This window comes from Pocillopora damicornis, chromosome 2 (assembly GCF_964200805.1).
Source record: "Pocillopora damicornis chromosome 2, jaPocDami1.2, whole genome shotgun sequence".
Classification (NCBI taxonomy): domain Eukaryota; kingdom Metazoa; phylum Cnidaria; class Anthozoa; order Scleractinia; family Pocilloporidae; genus Pocillopora; species Pocillopora damicornis.
The window spans coordinates 12,859,318-12,881,414 of record NC_142671.1 but is presented as its reverse complement, the minus strand read 5'-3'; the positions used below and the strand labels follow the sequence as shown (position 1 = coordinate 12,881,414).

Genomic DNA, 22,097 nt, shown 5'->3' with positions numbered 1-22,097 from the left:
AGAATGTTCATATTTCGAAATATTTATCGTTGTAAATCGACCATATTTCGTTCCCCAGACTATTCCTTATAACGTGTTTAAGGTCTCAACGGTTCCACTCGCATAAACTTAACACTGAGTCACACAACGCGGGACTCTTTCATGAATTAATCGTTTGCTTTTTCTCGAGACATGAGCTTGGGCTACCTGTGGTCTCGCCGTCAAATTATCACCCCAAATCTTGCTTTAAAAGTATTTCATATCTCATATACCACCAAGATATCCAGCCCCATCCTACATCCCATCAAATCTATCTTGACCCCTCTTTTTAGAAGATAAGAGCTGTGAAGGCTCGGACGCCGCGACTCGTTTTATCATTTTGCAGGGCGTGAAATTAATTTTATTTCTGATAGCCACTTGGCTCCTAAATTCTTCAAAGTGGTAGCCAATTCAAAAAAAGTTGGTCGCCATTTTCAAAGACAAACAAAACCTTTTTTTACGCACGTTTTAGATAGACCCTCCAAAATTAAGTTAGGGGAAAGATCTCTAACGTGCTACAAAGTGGACACTAGGATGTATGATATACAACGTTCAAGCTCATCTAAATCCAAGATAGCGTCCAGTTATCCGTGATAGATAGCATCCAGTTATCGATCGAGATGCATGTGCTGCGTTTTGGAAACAAACTTAACGAGGAAGTTTGCCGCGGATTTCTCTTTGCAAATCTTTTTAATTCACTATATCTCTTGGTAAGGTTATGATGAAATATTCCAGTCGCCAATTTGGAGACTAATTTTCAGGATTTGGCCACGAAAGTGAAAAATTTAGTCGCATTGGCGCCTGAATTAGGCGCAATTTCACGCGCTGTATTGGAACTAGGTACAAGGTCGCCTCCTGAAGTGTTTACAAATTCAAAATAATTTTCAACCATCATTGCAAACCGCACAGCTGATCTCGTAAATTTCTATAATTTCTTTCAATTTCAAAAGGAAAAAATGTCGTCGGAAAAAATGGTGTATTCCACGGTTGCAGCAAGGACGTAATCAATTCCAACTCGTATCTAAAATGGAAATCATGGTAAGTATTGTTGCTGGATATCCATTTCAATATTTTCACGCATGGAATTGGACACTTTACATCCAAATGAACAAATGATTATTCTTTGAATGTATACTTTTCCTTTTGCTTCTGTGCTCGCCAAACGGAAATTTTCATTCCTCATTATAAGGGTTTTGTTTCACTACGATCGTGAGGCCGATAACATTGCAGACGCCAGCGAAATCCTGTGTCGTGCAAACGTAGAGAAGGAACATTTCCTGTGCCAGCTTAATTCAGTTACGCTTGGAAAAATCGTCAGCGACATTTGGGGAGAAAAGGTGAAATGGGTTCAACGTGAACCGCGTACGCAACGGAAAGCTTTCTACCAAAACCACAAGATAAAAGAGTTAATCGCATCGCAAACACTTCCGGAGGCGAATTCGATTGGCCGATCGAAACAATGGCCTCTTGGTCGATTCGACCTGAGGGGACCCGTGGTTCTAAAACAATTTATTGATGATGACTGACGGTGTAGTCCCTGGCGAGGTTCAGTTTGAAAAGGATTTAGGGCTACCAAGCTGGTTTTCAACGGTTGTGTGTGTACGCGGGCTTTAAGAAACCTCTAAACTGGAAATTTTTGAGGCAAACTGCGGCTCAGCGTCAGTTGCACGGAGAAGATTGAGTTTGTAGTGAATTTAAGTGAAACTACAGTATATGTACTTGGATTCTGCGTCGGATCGGATTTGTGGCCGCCCGGTCATTTTGCACTGGGATTTTTCGCTTCTTGGATCGGGCGTTCGGAAATGTAGTATTCAGCGTTGGGCTTTTCCTATGTACGTGGAAAACCTCGAAATGGACAACTCGCTTAAATGGGCTCTTTTCATCAAAGTAAACGGTCAGATAAGAAGCGATAGACTTTGGAAGTAAGGTGAGGTATTTTTATTGAGAATTTGACGTATTTTTTTATTCCTTAGAGCGGTCGTAAATATTCCCACACAAACTCTTATAATTCTGCCATGATTGTTACCGCGCTAGATGATCATCTCAGAGCTAGAGCTTGGGCCGCCTGTGCTCTACGTAGAAAAAAACACTCACACAGTGAAAAATTACAGTTAATTGTATATCTAAAACAAGAATGGAAGAAATAAAATAATAAAAATTAACCCCTTTACACGCGCCGAACTGAGTAAACTGAATACAATGTTTTGAAGAAAAAAAATGAGATTGATAAATCATTGACCAAGATCGAATTGGAGCCCAGAACCATCCAGTCTGCTCAGCACTTCTTTTTCAAACCTCTGGATCAACTGAGGAGTGAAGTAATCTTTCCAGCCTCCAATCTGACCTTTCCTGAGGAAGTTGGGTAGTTCGCCATCACGAGTCATCATCCAGTAAGCCGATGAATTATTTTTCATGGCGTCAAAGGTGCACTGTTGAGCTATGCGGTCGATCATGCCCTCTGTTAAGGACTTGCCCAGAAACTTAGTTAATAGGCGTATTTGAGATGGTAAGTCCTGAGAGAACAAGTAAGAGTGCAATCATAACTCGTGACTAGTTTTTTGCAATTAAGTTCAGGAACGGAAGTCAATTTACATCATTATACCTTAGACTTGCTATGAAAAATCTAACTGGTCGAGAGCATTCAACCAATACGCAATAGCATGCAAAGTTGGCATAATAAATGAAATATTTGCAACTGGTATTAAATTTATCATTTCCGGTTCAAAGTCTGCCTAAGAAAGAATTTTTGCACGGTAGACCCAGGCCAATCACTGCTGTAAAATTGCATGCTAGGTGCAAGGTTTTAAGAGGCTTCCTAAAATACTTAGGAATCTTAAAGGAACACAAATGAGTGAGAATAAGCTGATACGAAAACAATAGGAGCACAATACCAAAATTTCTTCATGTTTTTTAGTCGTGGGGTGGAAAACCAAGCAAGTCGAACATCCTTTTACGGCTACAAACAGCGTTGCTTCCCATCTGCTAAAGCGAAGTGATCCGTCAATAATGATTCCAGTGGGTCATGGTTTTAACGATGAAAACAATGGAGGTCGAGCGGTTCACATAGATTTTTGAAACGGTGGGTGAAAAAATTGATGAAGTGTTTATCTTAATCGTAACTCGCTTGACCACAAACCTTCTTCATGTCTTCGTATTTGAGAAACAAAACGTTTTCGTCATATCTGTGTCTCCACCATCCCAGGACATGCTCGGCCCAAGATCCCCAATAAACTATGATCAAGCAACGGAAGATATGGTAAGTACTCGTATCATGACCCAACACAAAAGGAAAATTCTTACATTGGATCAGCAACAGGACTCTCTTTTACAGAGCAACCTCCTAAAAGTATGTAGAGCCCCTAAATATTTTCAAAAGTTAATTTTCTCCTTAAAAACACTGGAAATAGGAAAGTGCCTTCAACGACAACAAAATGCCACGGTTTTAAATGCAAGCCCCTTTATTTCCGTGAATTTCGCTCAATTTTAAATCTCGCTCGCTGGAGCCCACGTTGTTGACCGCATACTTGTGATCGCATTTCGTTATTCGGCTCTGCCTCGTACACTCCGAATACGATACACAGAGAAACTACCAAATTTATCATTCGCAAAAGTAACCAATAGAATTGAATCTCCAGATGACTAACCTTGACCCTTGATGAACATGTCTGCAAAGAACTCAAATGGCCCTGAATAGTCCGTCATAGGCGCCATTTTGCTCTCAAAATTATAAAAGGAAACAACGGCATCGAGAGGATTCCTCGCAACAGATGTATTTACATCTTGATTCCTTGCATGTTCCTTTGGGAATTGTTGGAAATGGCTGGTGAGTCTTTATGAGGCGTGGACTGGGTCGAGTGGTGATGTCTGGTTGGGTAGTATGTGGAAATTTCGCCTCGTCAAAGAATTGAACTCGGTGACCAATTGGCACTTGGCTAACTTCTCCATCATTGCAGATCTGCCAAGTGACCTCTTGAAGCCACGTCGTCCCTGGAAGAGAACATTACAAATGCGTTATTGATCAAGCGTGAGGGCAAGATGGCTGGATATTGACCGAGTTCAATTTTTTTGCGCCGCTCTGAGACGTCAGAGACGAGTCGAGGTCCATTAAAACGCAAAAAGAGAATGAGGCTCACATCAAGCCATCTGGACCGCAAAAGCTTGGTCAATAAAAGATTTTATTATATAGCAAATACTTTTCGATAAACTAAGAAACAGAAATGACTTGTTTATTTCGAGAGCCGGGAAAGAAATCGAGCTGTGTTTGTAGCTCAATAAACCCTTAGGAGTCGTTTAATGCTTTCTTTGCTCTGCGCTTTTTTTTTTATTACGAACTTTATAGGTCCGCTCCACGCAATCTTTTATTGTGCAGGATGAAGATGGGCGATCCCGAGCGGGCGAGATAAGCCCGTCATGCTCGCTTGGATAGCCAATCAGAACACAGGATTCGCTTATTCGATAACAGCATCTAATACCCATAGATTTTAATAATATCCATAATTGGTGCTACGAATCTAAAGAAAAACAAGAATACTCTTATGTTCAACTCAAAGTGAGTTTAACATAGTGTGCAGTAGCATGTAAATTGTGAAAATATTTTCATGATGATGGCACTCATTGAGAAAACTGCAGCAACTATAAATGAACAAAAAGAAGCATGCTTGTTAAACTTACGACCCACTTACGAGTGTCGTGTTTTTCTTTAAAACTATTCAATGCTTTGTCCACGAGTTGGAAATTTGAAGTCATCTGATAAAAGCTGTGTCAGGAAACGCGTGATCATTTCACCAAAAAGAGTAGGGTGCTTGTGGGCCTGGTCTTCATAACAAAATATTTTTGGAAATTTTTTGTCTTTGTTTCACTTTTAGAGAGGATTATTAACTCACCTGATCTTGGGAAACCGACGATAAAGACATCATCGTGTCTGGTCTGAAAATTCTCTATGAAATCTTTAAATCCTTTAACGTAGAAAGGAGGCATTCTTACACCTAACACCAGCGCAGTTTTGCTGTTACGGTATTCACCATATCTCTCCTGTATAGAATTTTCGTCCTCAGTAGCCATAAACAAAGGTAATTGCTGGAAACTGGAACAAAAAAGTCGGTCTTTGCTAATGGAGAAAAAAGAGGGATCACAAAATTTCATTGGCTTTTGTTCGCGAAATGAAATGAAATGGAGTACTTGAGAAATTTTTTAAAATTGGGAGTTACTACATCACGAGCGATGAGCCGGGAAGAAGGACAGTCTCAAGTATGAGTGATCAGCGATTTAATAGCTTTATAAAATTCTTCATGTGGAGACAAATAATTTATGGTTGCAGTAAATTATTATGCTATTAAGCCCAAAATGTTTACAATAAACTTCGCTAAGTAAAAAGTTAAGTATTTTTCAAAAGTGTTCGCTGTAGAAATATTTCCACTGCCGTAATAACCAATGGAGGTTTCGGGAAAGTCATCAGTGACATCATTGTTCAAATTTGACACAGTGCACTGTATGCGATACAGAAAGGTAAAAAAAAAAAACCCAAAAAACTAGCCAGTGGCAGTGTAACACCGGCAGTTTTATAAGACCACAATACTTTACTGTCAATACATCCATAGCTGTGCGACATATCCGACTGTGTGTGTACAAGTTAACCATGTAAAGCAGAGCATTATAGGACTGGGATACATCGCAGTATCACACCCACACTCACACCCACCAATACAAGTTGTTTTTTTTTCTTTTAAACAAAAACGAAAAGCGTGATTAAGAACCAAGGTAGCCTAATTTCATAGTAAACACCATTTATATAAGAACCTATGGAAGCTAACTTGAAAAAACCTAGATGTTTATATGCGGGTTTTTACTTTATTTAATAAATTTGGGCAAAGTCCTCTCCTGACTAAAGCAAGCGAAAGCTATAATATCGCTTTACCATCTCAGCCATAGACCCTCAAGTTAGAGATGAATAAAAAAGTAACAACAACAACAAAAATGAAAAAAAAAACAAAGAAACTGAAATGAAATAAAAGAAAAACATGTACTTAAGACTTAGCGGTCATGTTCCGCAAATCGCCTGAGACTGCCTTTGGAGAAATTTAGCGTAACTCTTAAAGACGGTGATTCTTACCTATTTAAATTATCGCTGAATTAAGATAATCAGGATAGGAAACCGGGATCTATATCATATATGTACTTCAAAATACTTAAAGAACAGTTACATACCTGTTTAAGGAAATCTCTTGTGGTTATTGCAGCAAGTTACGAAACGTAAATATCATTCTTTTCGATGCCTTTTCCGATGCCTCCGTTAGTCATTACAGCAGTAAAAAATATTTGTACAGTCAACGCTTTTGAAAAACTGCTTAAATTTTTAATTAGCGAAGTTTATTCGTAACATTTCGGCTTTTTAACACGATTCTTTACTACAACTACAAATGATTTGTCTCTACATGAATAATTAAAATTAGGCATTCTTCCTATATAGGATCTTTACCACTAAATGATTAGAACTGGGGTCCCCCACATCCATGTAAACAGGAACTGGGAGTTACTACATCACGGACCTGTTTATATGGATGTGGGGGACCCCAGGTAGGTGAGGCAACCCGAGGTCGATAAAAAGCCCACATTTAGGGCTAGTTTACATGGAGGTGGGGGAACCCCAAGTGGGTGAGGTAACCCGCCTGTCCATATAATTTCTTATTTTATCTTGATCACGTTTACATGATAGGTGGGGTGACCTGCGTGGGCGGGTTTCCCGGTCTGTCAGGTAGGGCATCACGTATCACACAACACACATTGCTCAAAAGCTCAAAAGCGAAACACTTATGTTTTAAAACTTTGTACATTTTCTAGCCGTCTCATGGCAGAAATCACCAGAAACCGTAACGGACACACAAGGAGTGTAAAATGTTCACATTTCGGAATATTTAGCGTTGTAAATTGACCACGTTTTAAACTATTCCTGATAACGTATTAAGTCAACGGTTCCTCGCGTAACCTAACACCGCGTAACACAACGCTTGACGCTTTCATGAATAAATACATACGTGTCCAAGAATTAATCTTTCGTCTCTCTCGAGACGTGAGCTTGGGACGACTATGCTCAAACTCCCTAATTGCTAGCGCAACAACAACCTCAAGAAACCTCACCCCAGCACCCCAGGGTTGTAAGATAAAAGTATCTAAACGCGTTTCGTTTTTCGACCACGGCTAGGCGGGTTACCTCACCTCCCTGGGGTCCCTCACCTCCATGTAAACAGGCCCTAATCTTACAACCTCGGGATACCCAGCGGGGTGAAATTCCTCGAGGTTGTTATCGCACTTGTAATTAAGGAATTTAACGGCGACGTGTGGTAAAACGTTGCCAAAAAAACTAATATATTTTCGCCAATAGCTCGATGCGTTAACCGTTTCTGACGGTACAATGTTTTCACTACGGCATAGCATGCGAATGTAGCGTTAAGTTCAAAGTAAAAACGTGACTAAATCGCTGTGGAGGTTTCATGGCTAAGAGGACGTAAAAATGGTATTTTAACGTTTTAGTTCTGCATGGGAAGGCTAAAAAATGTAAAAAGTTTTAACACACTCGTGTTTCGTTATCGTTTGGCTCATTTGATCTTTTTGTAACATGAACGCGACCCTTTCTAAGCGGGTTACCCCACTTGGAGACGTTTACATGGCAAATTGTCAGCCCGGCTGACAGGGTTACTCTACCCAGCAGACCGAGCAACCCACCTAAGCGGGTCACCCTACCCATAACGTAAACGTGATCAGAATAAAATAAGAGATTATATGGACAGGTGGGTTTCCCCACCTAGATGGGTAACCTCACCTACCTGGGGTCTCCCACCTCCATGTAAAGAGGTCCTAAATGTGGGCTTTTATCGACCTCGGCTAGGCGGGTTATCTCACCTACTTGGGGTCCACCTACTTGGGGTCCCCCCACATCCATGTGAACAGGCCCTAAGAATTAATGTGTGTTGCGTAATACTTTGCGTGTTACCTTTGAAATAACTTCAAATATTAGGCCATGTTAGCGTCATGCCACAAAGATCGAATACTCCGAAAAAATGTATTGCTAAAAGAATCCCACAAGCAAAAGCTTTGAGGGCGGTGTTATTCGTGGAAATGGTTCATCATTTACCACAAATTGCGAAAGATCCACTTCAGTATTCACTCAAGGTCAAGGATTGTTTGAGCACAGGCGGCCCAAGCTCACGTCTCGAGAAAAAGCCAACGATAAATTCATGAACGCTTCACGCGTTGTGTGACTCGGTGTTGAGTTACGGGAGGAACCGTTGAAAATTTTAACACGTTATAAGGAATAGTATGGGGAACGAAATATGGTCAATTTAGAACGATAAATATTTCGAAATATGAATATTTTACACGTAAAATCAATAAAAACTTACTCGTGCCCTGTGTATCCGTCGTAGTTTCTGGCGATTTCTGCCGTTTTAAGCTTGCTTTACCATCACTGTTATCCATGTCAAAAGACGACATACTATTCCCCATACTATTCCTTATAACGTGTTCAAATTTTCAACGGTTCCTCCCGTAACTCAACACCGAGTCACACAACGCGTGAAGCGTTCATGAATTTATCGTTGGCTTTTTCTCGAGACGTGAGCTTGGGCTGCCTGTGGTTTGAGTCGCGTTAAACGTCAACAAGTTCATTGACTTAGCTTTGTTCTGTTCTCTTCGCGGCTCTTTTTCGCGATAAAATAGTTGAGAACACTAAAGTTGAAGTAGCACAAGTAAGTCGGAGTAAGGGGTCTTAGTTTTCTAAGAGGCCGGACGAAATGTTAGAGGAGCCACCCGTATTTAAGGAAAGTCATTTTTAAGATATCCTGGTCGGAGCTAAACTTTGAAGGCAGAAATTTAAAATTTAACTAAACTCGTGGTCTAACTCGCACCCAAACTCGATCGAGCATACCTCCCTTCCTATCGAAATGTGAAAATACGGTAGGCTTTTTCATCAAATTGCTTCCAAAACAAAGCCTTGGAAACTAATGGATGGCAAAATCATCGGGTGAGAATGCTTACCGTTCGTTATTAGCAATGCAAAGAGTACGCTAATTTCTCCGATATTAATTGCATAGATTCCTACGAGATTCCTACCTTAAGCCCTGTTTTCAGTGTGGAAGTCTCTTCTTAAGTGTCCTCGCTCAAGACGCAGTTAGCGAGTTGCCGGACTCCTTGTCTTGAACTAGAGAACCTAGACTAGGGTAACAGCCGGTGTTACGCGTTAAACTTGCTATTGTTAATTTGCGCCAATCAAAACTTTGCCTGCTCAAATCCTATTTACAGAAATCCTAAACCAGATGAGCCCACGACATATCAGCGGCATCTTGTATGAGTATCCGCAGTTTACAATGTGACTTCCGCTTATTCTTGTTAAAGCGTATTTTACAGTGTACTCATGGAATAGGAAGTGCGTTTGAGCCAGTTTCTGGCAGATTTGAACAGAAAAGCGGGTCTTTTGTTGGAGTGTAATGACATTTTGATCGATGGCGCTGTTAACGAAATGTTTGGCTGGTTCGTAAGTTGTCGACCTGGTTTCGGTCGATCTGATTAATTGACAACACCCCTAGGGCAATACATATCATCGTCCCAAACCAGATGAGCCCATGACACGTCAGTGGAATCGTAGCGAGAGTCTTCTATTTTTCTGCTCGTTTCCGGCGAATCAAGAGACCGTGACCTGTGTGACTGACGATAAAGCGTCGTATTCTTCAATATTTTATTGCGAAAGTATTCGTCCCATAACTTGTACAAACTAATTTCTGTCTAGATCACATATTTAAGAAAAAATCTAGCCTGTTGTAAAGGCGTTAAAAGGAGGATCGACACTTAAATATGACCGGCCTAATAGTTTCGGTCGATGTTATCCTCTGACCTCGCTATCATCGACCAAAAGCAGATTCAGGTCAAAGATCATTTGCATAACTTTGCACTGTAAAATCTTTCGATTGGAACAAACATACAGTTCTTTTCTGTTTGTAATAAATTATCTTTACGTTTTATTTGACCATGATCTCTTGGTTTTTGTTCAACATCTTATTTGCTACTAATAAATATATTTACCAAGGGGTGGTCCAGTTAATATTTAACACTCATGCATTTATGTTTTGCGGCTCGCGGGTAAATATTGGCGGGAAATCTAAATGTTTGGTAGAAGAACAAACATGGCTGATAACAGTACACCTTGGGCTTCAAGATGGACCGTACAGTTTGACCCTTATTCCGGGTATGTTAACGATGAAAGCAGCGCTGACGAGCTCATAAAACAGTACGAGATAGCTACGACGACACACTTCACTGTATTTAAACAAACAGGAGGATTTTCAAATTGCAGTAGGCTGGGTAAGTAAACTCACATGTAAAGATTTACAAAATAAACCATACTGACAGTAAAGTAAAGTGAAGTATAACTTTATTTAGACACTATAGGTATTTAAAGCCAGGGGCGTGTGAGATCGTGTTATTAACATGAAATATAGATAAATCAAAATAAAAAAAGGGATTTAACTTTTTTCCAATAATTATTGATATCTTAAGAATACATGTACACATCATTATTCTTCGGTTTACCCTGGTCAGTTAGACTTTCAAAATTAACATGTAATTAAAATTCAACTTAGCTTCAAGTGTCAATTTACTGTGAGCCTGCAGCAAGAGTTGGCAAGAAATGCTTAATTAATTAAGATCAAGCTTAAAGTGTCAAAACCCTACTCAGTGCTATTGACACACAGCTGCCAGCATCCCCATCCATTACACCAGTCCTTGGGCTACATCTGGGTGGGGCAGGCTTGATTTTCAGGCCCTCCATTTTAAGGACCCATGTGTACATATGTACGTATGTGTTTGTGTACATGTATCGTATTGCTAACTTAGCTTGGTTCCTCTTCTCACATAAAAGAAAATGCAGATGAAAATGCAGATAAAAATGCTAAGAACCACCGTTTACAATGGGCTGACTCACAGGAGATGTCACAGGATGCAGACTAAGTTTTGATGGCATCCCATTCCAAATTGTGGGGGTCAAAGTTTTAGAATGCCAAAATGGGCCAGACAGAAATAAGGCACTCAAAAGGAAGGAGGCTCAAAAGAGACTACAAAAAGATGTAAGCATGCATAATAATTAACTAAATAAGAATGTAAACAAGATGATATTATTACTTAAGGACTCCCAAAGAGGATATCATATGTAGGGCATTACATAGTTATTGATTTACCTTCACCTATTTGCTCTTAAGCTAACAAGGTGGTAAGTCCCAACTGATTTTTCTAAGCAAGTTGGTGAGCACTCACCTCTTCCTCAGGGCTAATATATAGCAGGCAATAATGTTTTCTTTTTTACCACTTGCAAGTAAAAGGACATATCACATTTTATTTGTTAAAATAAGCAAAGTTGCAAAAAAGGACCACTGTGACTGCAGTTTACAAGGTAGGAATCAAGTACTATTTTAAAGGATACTTTTCATTACTTCTAAGTTTATTGATAACTTGACTATTCCCATATGACTGCTCTATCTAACAATCCAATAAATCTATTTGGTTTCAGAAGGAGAATGCTGATCACTACTATAACAACACCAAACAGCGCTTTATGGTACAGGATACGAAGAAATGTGACTGTCCAGCAAAGATCCACCTAAGGAAAATAATCAAGTATCCTGAAAATAAGGTCAGTTTATTTTAATTATTGAATAAGGGTTCAGGGGGCACTAGCATTAACATGAATGATCACTAGCCTAGTAAAGGGTGCTTAATCCTAATGGGCCTTGTGTTACATGTAGGTGAAGTGGACATATGATAAGATAACCTGGACATTTCGTTGTGCAGAATTGAAACAAATTTACCTGTAATGGAAACAGAGTGAATATTTTAGAAACCAATTTTTCGAATATTATTTTAATTAAAACATTGTATTGTTAGATTTCAGAGAACACAAAGAGTAGAAGGGAACAATGTCAAAATTTCTGAGAACATCCCTAGAGTCAGAAAAGAAGCAAACAATAGCTACAGAGGAGTGTATTTACATATTACTTCCTAAACCTACGGATCACTTATTTCACCCCATGGGGAGGGTAAGTACTTGGCCATCAATTAAGTTTTTTTTGGAATCAGGAAACTGAAGTTTGGTGGGGAATTTAAGGTGACTTAACTTCACACAGATCATCAGTCTACTGTAGACTGTGCTGCTTCCACTGTCATGTCGAATATATATAAAGAATGAATAAAGATTATACATCACAACAAAAGACCAATAAAATGTACTACATGTAGAGCTTCTTTTAGCTACACTGGCACTCATTCCTCAAACTCAATGTCAAGACTATAATATCACAATTTTATCGGAGAGGGATTTCCACTGGCACTGTTTTAATGGAATGCTGTCATGGACTTTTTAAATGGATTTTCTTAAAAAATACAGTGTTCAGTACTCTGTAATTATAACATTCTGTAACTATTACTGAAAAGCCCTACCAGAGGACTGCCGATAGTAATGTTGGTATAATTTGCATTATTATTAATTCAAAATATTTCCCTGTTTCTGAAAGGTTAAAACCACTCACATATTTCATCATAGCCAGCTGCTGTTGACCAAATTTGGAAAAAATTTTCTCATATTGAACCAATGACATCAAAAGCAGCTGGCTCCAGATTATTGAACCGTTGACCAAGAAAACCTGGGGATGAGGTTGTGTAATTTTTTAAATGAATAAATAATAAAGCAATTATTCTTTCTTTCTTGTTGTGTAATCAGACTGCTGGGCTACTTCAGCCTATTGATGAGACACTGGTTAAAAAAATTCATGAGCTTGTTGGAAGTGGTGTTAATTGTGTTTCTGAAATGCAACGGCACCTGCATCATTATGTAAAGAAGGAACTTTTCACAGGCCAACAGCCTCCAGATCTAACCAACAGACGGTTCTTCCCAACAACCATGGATGTCAGGAACCACATGTATCGTGCCACAGTGGTGTGCAGACATTCACAAATTGATCAAGAAAACCTTGACTTAAAAATCAAGAAGTGGAAAGAAGAAAGCCCAGATGATAATTTCTTTTTCAGGCCTTACTGCCTTACAAGTGATAGTGAGTCCTATCAACAACCACAGTCACTGAAGGAAGAAGACAGCACTGATGTAATTAAAATAAGTATAGGTGATCCATCCAACAACCTCCTCCTTGTTCACCAGACGAAGTGGCAAAGAGAGCTGCTTTTTAAGTATGGTGGTGAAATTTGCCTACTGGATGCAACATACAAAACTTCACGCTATGCCCTCCCCACATTCTTTCTGTGTGTGAAAACCAATGTAGATTACTGTGTTGTTGCTTCTTTTGTGGTTCTGCTGGAAAATGCAGATGCCATTAATGAAGCTCTACAGCTCATTAAGGACTGGAACCCAACATGGAACCCTGATTTCTTTATGGTGGACTTCAGTGAGGCTGAGATCAATGCCATTGAAAGGCTGTTTCCAAGTAAGCATGTAAACATATACTGGTAAATATTGATAATAACCATTTTCTTTATTTCAAGTGGGAAATATAGAGAGGCAATACTTATTAGGAATAAGTTCTTCCCCCCCCCCTCCCCCCCCCCCAAAAAAGAAAAAATTATTTCTTACAGGACTAACCTGAAAATAATGACAATAAATTATTGCCAATTACCAGTAATTCTCCAGACATTCCAAAATCATTACTTTAATTTCATGAAAATATCAACAGTGTTCATACTTGTCCTGGAAAACCTGGAAAGTCCTAGAATTTTATTTTGGCATTTGCACAACTGGAAAGTCCTGGAAAAAGGCTTCTGGTCCTAGAAAGTTTTGGAAATCCTTTAGAATCAATTAAAAAATAAGAAATGTGTAGATGATGGTAAGGATAATTAACATTGAAATCTTGGAAGCAAAAGGGTCAATGTGTATTTTAGATTCCTGGAAAAAATCAATGTTACTATTACAACAATAATGATAGTAATAAATTACTATTATTATTATTATTACTAGCATTATAAGTATTATTTTTAGTAGTAGTAGTAGTAGTAATAGTATTATTATTTCACTCTATGGCTCACAGGTCATACTAGGCACCCTTTGTTGGTAGTTTAATTTTTAGCATACAATAGGCCTTGTGTTAGCTGAAGTGGTTGGCAGCATGTATTCTCTTATCAGAGAGATTTTACAACTCAGTTTTATAACTGTTCCAGGCTGTCTTGTGTATATTTGTGATTTCCATCGAGAACAAGCATGGGTACGGTGGATCAACAACTCAAAGAATGGCATTAACAAAGACAAGAAAGACAACCTCCTGAACAGTTTGCGAAACCTTGCAAGAACTTCCACAGAAGGGGACTTCAATTTAGCACTTAGAGATCTTCAAGACAGTGAACTGTGGAGGACCAATACAAGACTCCAAAAGTGGATGAACACAACATGGCTTCCCGAAAGACAGGCAAGTGTATCCCTTGCATATATTATAATAATTGTAGAATTATCCCTTATAAATTATCCAGCAACAATTCAAGATTTTTGGCTTAAAAATTACACACATCTTATCATGTTCACTTAGAATCCTTGTCGCTCTGACTTTAAACATCAAACAGGCCATCCCCTTGGATGATGTCATTTTGGGCCATTAATCATTCAGCATGAGTCTGAGATGGGTCCAAGATGCTCTTACAAGGATCGGAGATCCACAAGATGAAAATCAGATTACATGCAGTTTATATTCATGAAGTTTACTTGGACACTTTGTTTCTATTGGCAGCGCTGGGTTTGGGCATACAGGAAGGACCGCTTCAATGTGAAAGTGAACACTACCAATGGTGTGGAAAGACAGAATAGGACATATAAGCACCAATTTCTTGCAGACAATAGAGACAAGACCTTAAGTGGTGTCATCACAGTTTTAGTGACATAATTTCTGCCAAATGAGTACAGAAGGTAAGGAATCAAAAGCTCATCTTGACCTTAGATCTCAGTGTGTTACATATTGATATCACATGACTATGATTTTAGGCCTAAGGTGTTTTCAGAGAATGTAGATATATGAAAGTTTTTGTTCTACAAGTGAGAAGGATGTATAAAGGTGTCATGCTTACTCTGGGTCACACAAGGTGACCAAAGCATAGCAAAAGCAACAACAACAATAGCACTGCAAACAACTGCAACTCATAATTTAGAATATTGTTTTATTTGTAATTTGTCTTCCTGATCCCAATACTATTGAGTTCAAATAATAAAGCTTATTGAAGCTTACTACCATTTAAATAGAAATCTCTCTAATGTTCTTGCAAATAAAACATGATACTTAAATTATGAAGATTGTATCATTTCTTCCAATACATATGCATGTATGATGTAATATAAAATCAACATAACTTCCCATTTGGCTATTTTATCAGATGAGTGCCACATTCCTTGTGTGGTATGAACTAGTCAGTAATAAAATACCAAGTCATACCTTCTGTTGATAACATCACCTGGATTATAATTTCCTTCCCTAGGTATGCTGAAAATAACATGTGTAACTCAAGTGCTTTAATCGCCAGTACAATTCACATCTTCCAAGGTGGTTACACAATCGACCAAGACAGTTTATTACCCACTGCTGTCAACGCCTTACACATGCACAATCAATAACAAAAGAAGACATCTCTCAAGAAGGAGATGGCCTGTTCCTTGTTAAAAGCCAAAGTGACAATAAGATTTCATACCATGTGCACTTTGGTGATTGCAGCAACATGCCTTCCTGCACTTGTCCTGACTGGCAAAGACATCACTGGCCATGCAAGCATTTTGTGGCTATCTACAAACATTTTCCAGAATGGGGATGGGAAGCAATGTCTCCTTACTACAGTTCAAGCCCCTATTTCCAGATTGATCCGAATGTAGTTCCACCTTTATCTTCCGAGGGATGTTCCTGCACTGATTGTACCATAATGCAGGATTCAACCCAAAAAGAGAAAGAAAAAGGATCAACAGAATATAGCAGTAAATGTACATTAAGTACAAAGAGTCCTGTAGCACATGAAGATTCAGAAAAAAAGCAGAGGTTGCTGGGAAGAGCTCCAAACAGTCAGTAAGCGTGCAGAATGAAGGAAGATGTTGCAGAGAGTTGTTGAAAGAAATTCGAGATCTCACCTACCTTTGTGCTGATGGTGGAGCCCTAGAATCACTTAAGCAAGACCTTCAGAAGGCACTGGGGAACTTCCATCCCCTTGTGCCATCAGAAAATGGTATCTTCATGGAGGTGACTCAGCCAAAGAAAAACATCATGGCAAAACCGAAAAAGGCACCACTTGAAACAGGTCCTCAGTGCCAAAAAAAAAAGTATGCTCATTTGCTGCTCCGATTGAGACTTAAAAGAAAAAACAGTCATCCTATTCAGTTACCTTGCCAGCCAAAGAAACCAGCCACTCTGCCACAGTCTCAGAAAAAAAGTTTCAATATCTGTCATAATCTTGCCAATAATCCAAAAGAGATTTTCATTAAAAGAGAAAAAGAAGAAAAGGATGACACCCTGAAGATGACGTCCACTTCTGAACAAGATACCCAACCCTTCTTTAACGAAAATATCACACCCTTACCACAAAATACAACTATCCCCATCACCTCAGGTACATGTGATGAACCAAAAATGCAAAAGACAACTTCCACTACCATATTATCTACTGCAAAAGAATGTGACCAGCTAATTCCTGTCTCATTAACTGATGATATCTGTCCTGATCCAAAGTCATGGTTGCATCCACAGGACCCTGGAAAAAAGAGTGACACACTGAAAGCAATAGCCATTAATAAGGAGACCTCTGCTGAACAAGATACTCATCCCTTCATCAAAGAAAATGCCACTCACTCACTCAAAAGCACAACTATCTCCATCAACACAGGTATATGTGATGACTCAATGCAAGATACAACTTCTACTAACCTATCATTTGGCATTACAAAAGAAAACAACCAGCAAATTCCTGTCTTAGTTATTGCTGACAGCTCTCCTGATCCAAAGTCATGGTTGCATCTTCAGGACCCTGAGGACCCAACCTCAACCCTGACACTGTATGAAGATTCAAAGGATCACATTTTAAACAAGACAACATGGCTGTGTGATTCTGAGATACATGCTGGTCAGATCCTCCTAAAACAAAAATTCCCTCTTGTAGATGGTCTAAGGGACCCTGTTATTGTGGGTTCATTAGTCACTCCAGCCATTAGTGAGTTTGTACAGATCATAAACACTGGCTCACACTGGGTTTGCCTGAGCACAATAGCTACTAGTCCTGGAACTGTCAAGGTGTATGACAGCTCATATCAAAATGTAAGCGCGGTTGCCATTGATCATTCATGTCGCATGCTATTGTATACTGGTTCTACAGTCACTTTTTCTAATGAAAGAGTGCAAAAGCAAACAAATTCAAATGACTATGGCTTGTTTGCACTGGCATTTGCTACAGATTTATGCCATGGCCTAGACCCCACAGCGCAGTCATATGACCAAGACAAAATGCGCAAACACTACATCAACTGCCTGGACTTGCATGATATGGTTCCTTTCCCAAGAACATCAAGACGGGTACCATATCATGCAATCACCAAAAGAAAAGCAGTGACAATCTTAAAGTCTATATGTGGCTATGGTCTGAATGATTTGTAATTCAAAATTATGAATGAATTCAAAATTATGAAAACTATGAATTTCTCCGTCAGTTTTCTGCCTAACTCAGTTTTCTGCGTAACTTATTTTTCCTTGTTCTTGAGTTTGGGGTGCTTTAATATCATGATGAAAATTGCCTGTAAGAATTTCATGGATGATACTTATAGACCCACATTTAATCCATAGGTTATATTCTACAAGTTCAAATTGAAATACTTAACATTTAGGAGGAAGCTAAAGCTGAATATTCGAATGTTGACCGTCGGTGTATTGTCATCACACAATCATCTTAAAATTGTGAAATATGTACATCAATTTATTTAATACAAGTTTGAAGGCTTATCATGAGATAAACTTCTGATTAAGTACCTCTTCAGAAATTTCTGTACATATAAGTTTAACACAAATGCAATTAAAATTAATACTTATCTTTCTCGAGTATTTTGATGTCATTGTTCTTCTGCTCACTTGGCAGCTATGAGGCTTAGGTCGATGGTGTGTAGGATTTTCAAGAGGTGTTGGCAATTAATCAGATCGACCGAAACCAGGTTGACAACTTACGAACCGGCCAAACATTTCGTTAACAGCGCCATCAAAGTATCATTACAGTCCAACAAAGGACCTGTTTTTCTGTTCAAATCTGGCAGAAACTGGCTCAGACGCACTACGCGAACTTCCTAACACTCGAGTACACTGTGAGTACGCGTCAACAAGAAAAAGCGGAAGTCACATTGTAAACTGCGGATACTCATGGACTCATACAAGATGCCGCTGATATGTCATGGGCTCATCTGGTTTAGGACGATGTTATATAGTGATTTTCGTATGTTACGAGAGGGTTTTTTTTGTGCCCAAAAAGACTCGCATTCAACACGTTGAGATCATTACAACTGAAACTGCTTGATAAAAAAATCCTTTTTCTTAAATGAGGATAAAAAAGCCCAAGCTCAGTAAATAATGACATAATTCACCTTTCAGGCTTTAGATTTCACGTGTAGTGTCTGGTCACTTTTGATGTAAACAAACCGCGAAAGTTCGGACTTTGAGTCAACCCTCCACTACCTGTGTACGAACTTCGGCTTCGGCATTTTATTGTAAATAATTTCCACTATCGTAAAGCATTTCTATGCTCAAAATTGAGATATTTTTTTTGTATCATATGTATTATCATTAATCAAGCGAGTTGATATTTTGTTACCACGAAGAATGTAGCAGGAAGCGTTCCAGCATGGAATAATCAAACTGGTTCTGCGCGCATATAGTGATGTATCTGATCAGGTATTATCAGGGAGTTAAGCGCGTAGATTTCAAGTAATCCCGCCTTTAACAGGAAATTTGTGCTCACGAATCGCTGTAGAACGTGAGCAAGCCTTGTTTCCCCACACGGAATTTTGTATTGTGTCGATTTGTTTAGCGAGTTTTGTAACCTCAAGTAGCCCAAGTAGAAATTCTGAAACATCGACAAAAAGCTTGCAAATAGAATTAGTTACCAAATATGATGCAAACGATGCTTTTGTCCAAATCCGCTGTGACACCAGAACGCTTCTTGCTACATTCCTCGCATCTACTCTAGCGGTCGCCAAATATCAACTCGCTTGATAAATAATCAAACATATATAAAAAAAATGGATTTTGAGCATCGAAACGCTTCACGACAGTAGAAATTATTTACGTGCCGAAGCCGAATTTCGTACACGGGTAGTGGTTGACCGACTTGATGACTGACTTTCGCGGTTTGTTTACATCAAAAGTCACGTGACACTACATGTGAAATTCAACATTCTAGTCCAACTGTTAGCGACCAAAAAAACATTGAATTGTTTAAATTAATGATAAAAGCATGAAACTTTGCCACAACTCTTATGACCCTAAGACTAACATTTTCTGATATAGGGCCAATCCAAATTAACTTCTCGTGACGAGTACCATGCATGTAAGAAATTCGCTAACATGGAAACGAGGCTAAGATTAAAAAATCCTCTTTAACAACACTGCTTGGAGAAATTTGCGACAAAAGCTAAAAGACAGATCTTTGTGTTTACCTTAGAAACATAAAACTTATGTCTTTGGCTGATTTGACATTCTCTTCCGTTACTTTAGTAAAAATTAACCAGCTTTTATAAATAAGCTTTGGTTAACAGACTTGCGATACCTGTGGTAAATTGTTCAGCTAAATTTCTCTTAAACGGCGCTTTAGGTGAAATCCTAAAATGTTCTCCTATCTAACCAAAATTCAACAAACGACTGATATAATGCCTAATTCTTAGTCGATCTACTCTAGTCGTTGGAGACACCGTTGTAAATATTTATGGCTGTTGGCAGTTGCCGCCACAGTTGCACAAACCAGTGCATGCCAAATTAGCATTTAAGCAATAGCATCGTCCTCTACATGAGGCTCTGCATCCACATTGAATATATTCGTGACAAGATTCCTTTGCTTGCGGTAGAGCTTTCCAGAATGGTGACCATGAGTTGTGGAAGCACTTTCTGACAAAGGAGGGTTTGGCCCCATACGTAGCCTTCTTAGAACACTGCTCTTTTGACGCGCTGCTCAAGTCATACTCCAGTGGGAGGGATACTGTCTAAGCTTCGAGACCTCTTTGAAAAAAGCTTTTGTTGCTCCTTGTTTACTTGTGGTGTAAACGGAAAAAAAGCAGTGTTAGCGCGCCGCGAGGAGCTCATGCAGTGAGGCGCTTGCTTAGTTCTTTGGAATACAGACAGCCTTAGAGTTTGGCCTTGCACGGCTGAGTGATTTTTAGGCGTCAAATTTTAATTTCATAGAGGTGTAACCAATGACATTCCTTATCTTAATTAGCAATCAATCTTCATGTCGTCCCAATGGGCGAATGATATCACGTACACTTAACTATCTCAAATTAAACTGGAAATCTGTGAAACGTTCCAGTAAGGACGATTATCACGAACGAAACACCAAAATGTAATTTTAATTTTTAATCAATTTCAGTTTTCATATCAGTACTTCATTGTTGTATATTGCTCCCTTTTAATGTAAATCCTGGTCATACACTAAGATTAATGACACCTCAATGGGGTAAGAAGGGGGGGGGGAGGGAGGGGCTCAGTCTTACTGCACTACTTTCTTTTGAACGGAAAGGGAAGTTAGTCACACCCCTCTCCCATTCTTAAATGTTTTGCTCTCTTTTTTACCTCCCATTTTACGTCAACTAGTCACGCTCAACTCACTTGTTCCACGTAAACGGAATAGAAAGCTATCCTAGCTATGACTTCTAGTTTGTCTTTATTAGTTCTGGCACTTCGTCCCTCGCACGATAGGCTTCGCTTCTAAAAGCTTGCAAGGAAAAGAATCGCTTGTGGAACACTGTTGCTGATAGGATTTTCAAGAGGCGCGTTACGAAATCGCATATCAATTGACAGGATCGAGTCGCTTTGTAGATTGCACGGAAGTACAGTCAAATTTTGCTCCTCTTCCTCTCGTGGTTATTAAAAGGGAAGACACCACCACTCTCCGGGGAACAGGTATGATTTAACAATGATTCTTCCAGCCTCAGATATTTATCAGTCTCTGTTAATTTACGTATGCAACTGCATTGTCACTCACCGGCCCTAAGAAGTCGACTCTTCAAGGATCTTGTAGAGTATTTCCATGCCCTCTATGGTCCTTTATAGCAAGTAAAGATCTTGTATGGAAAGAATGTCTAGGCCTGAAAGACCCCTCAGTAGTTGACACGATATAGACATGTATCTTGGCAGTTGATAAGGTAGTTTAAATACATAAATCAGTATTAAATCAATGTATGTATCCATATGCGTTATTCCGAGAGACGGGAAAGAAAGCCAAATGTGTTTGAAGCACAATAAACTCATGAGAATCGTTCATGTTTTCTCTGTTTTGATTGTCTTCTGCCGATTTTGCGTCGTATCACCGATAATGTCTAACAAATTACAGAATTTGTTAGTTTACTCCACGCTGTCCTTACAATGTTTATCTCAAGCGGGATCCAAGGTGGCTCATCTTGCCCGCTCGGGTAGCCAATAAGAACACAGGATTTGCTCTGTATTACCCTCAGCGGCTTCAAGCTGTGTAATAGGCTTGGTTATTTGTCTGCGTTTGATCATATTCGTTCCGAGAAGCGAACAGCTATCCGAGAGCGAAGCTCAAAGAAATCTGTGAGCTTCGAGGAACAGACATTGTCCAAGGACAAATAAAGGAGCGTATTTTTGCGTCAAATGGAGGCCATTGTGTTTATTATCCTTTTGATAATATACGTGAAAAAATGACTCGATTCTGATCGGTTAGGATAAATGCAGTCTTCAGGTAATTCAGTGCAGCAGAGGGTTAATTCAGTGCAAAGAAGTAACAAACCAGACATTATGATTGGTCAATAATCAAAGAAACTCATAGAAAGGCCAATCAAATGCGAGCCTTGGATCGATGTTGCAACAGTT

General features: G+C 39.2%; 2 protein-coding genes and 1 pseudogene across 4 annotated transcripts in view; 2 read left to right on the top strand and 1 right to left on the bottom strand.

Annotated features, from left to right (window-relative positions):
• Positions 1 to 1,933: 1,933 nt before the first annotated feature.
• Positions 1,934 to 9,256, bottom strand: LOC113664895 (sulfotransferase 1C3). Its single transcript, XM_027180514.2, is given in 6 exon segments — positions 1,934 to 2,531; positions 3,155 to 3,249; positions 3,663 to 3,784; positions 3,786 to 4,005; positions 4,902 to 5,125; positions 9,124 to 9,256. Coding segments are annotated over 5 exon segments (897 nt in total). The 5' UTR covers positions 5,080 to 5,125; positions 9,124 to 9,256; the 3' UTR covers positions 1,934 to 2,249.
• A 934-nt stretch (positions 9,257 to 10,190) lies between these two features.
• Positions 10,191 to 18,107, top strand: LOC113674715 (uncharacterized; annotated as a pseudogene). The gene is made up of 8 exons (XR_016182404.1): positions 10,191 to 10,368; positions 10,990 to 11,129; positions 11,570 to 11,680; positions 11,967 to 12,095; positions 12,776 to 13,493; positions 14,221 to 14,465; positions 14,781 to 14,956; positions 16,055 to 18,107. The product of XR_016182404.1 is annotated as an uncharacterized LOC113674715 (transcript).
• A 2,657-nt stretch (positions 18,108 to 20,764) lies between these two features.
• LOC113664898 (sulfotransferase 1C2) overlaps positions 20,765 to 22,097 on the top strand; it is a 6,917-nt gene continuing 5,584 nt past the window's right edge. The window contains exon 1 of one of the 2 annotated variants that reach the window (XM_089197584.1): positions 20,765 to 21,167. The gene's annotated coding sequence lies outside the window, so the exon portion shown is untranslated. The remainder of the gene's footprint in view (positions 21,168 to 22,097) is intronic. The other variant, XM_089197585.1, reaches the window with a different exon arrangement.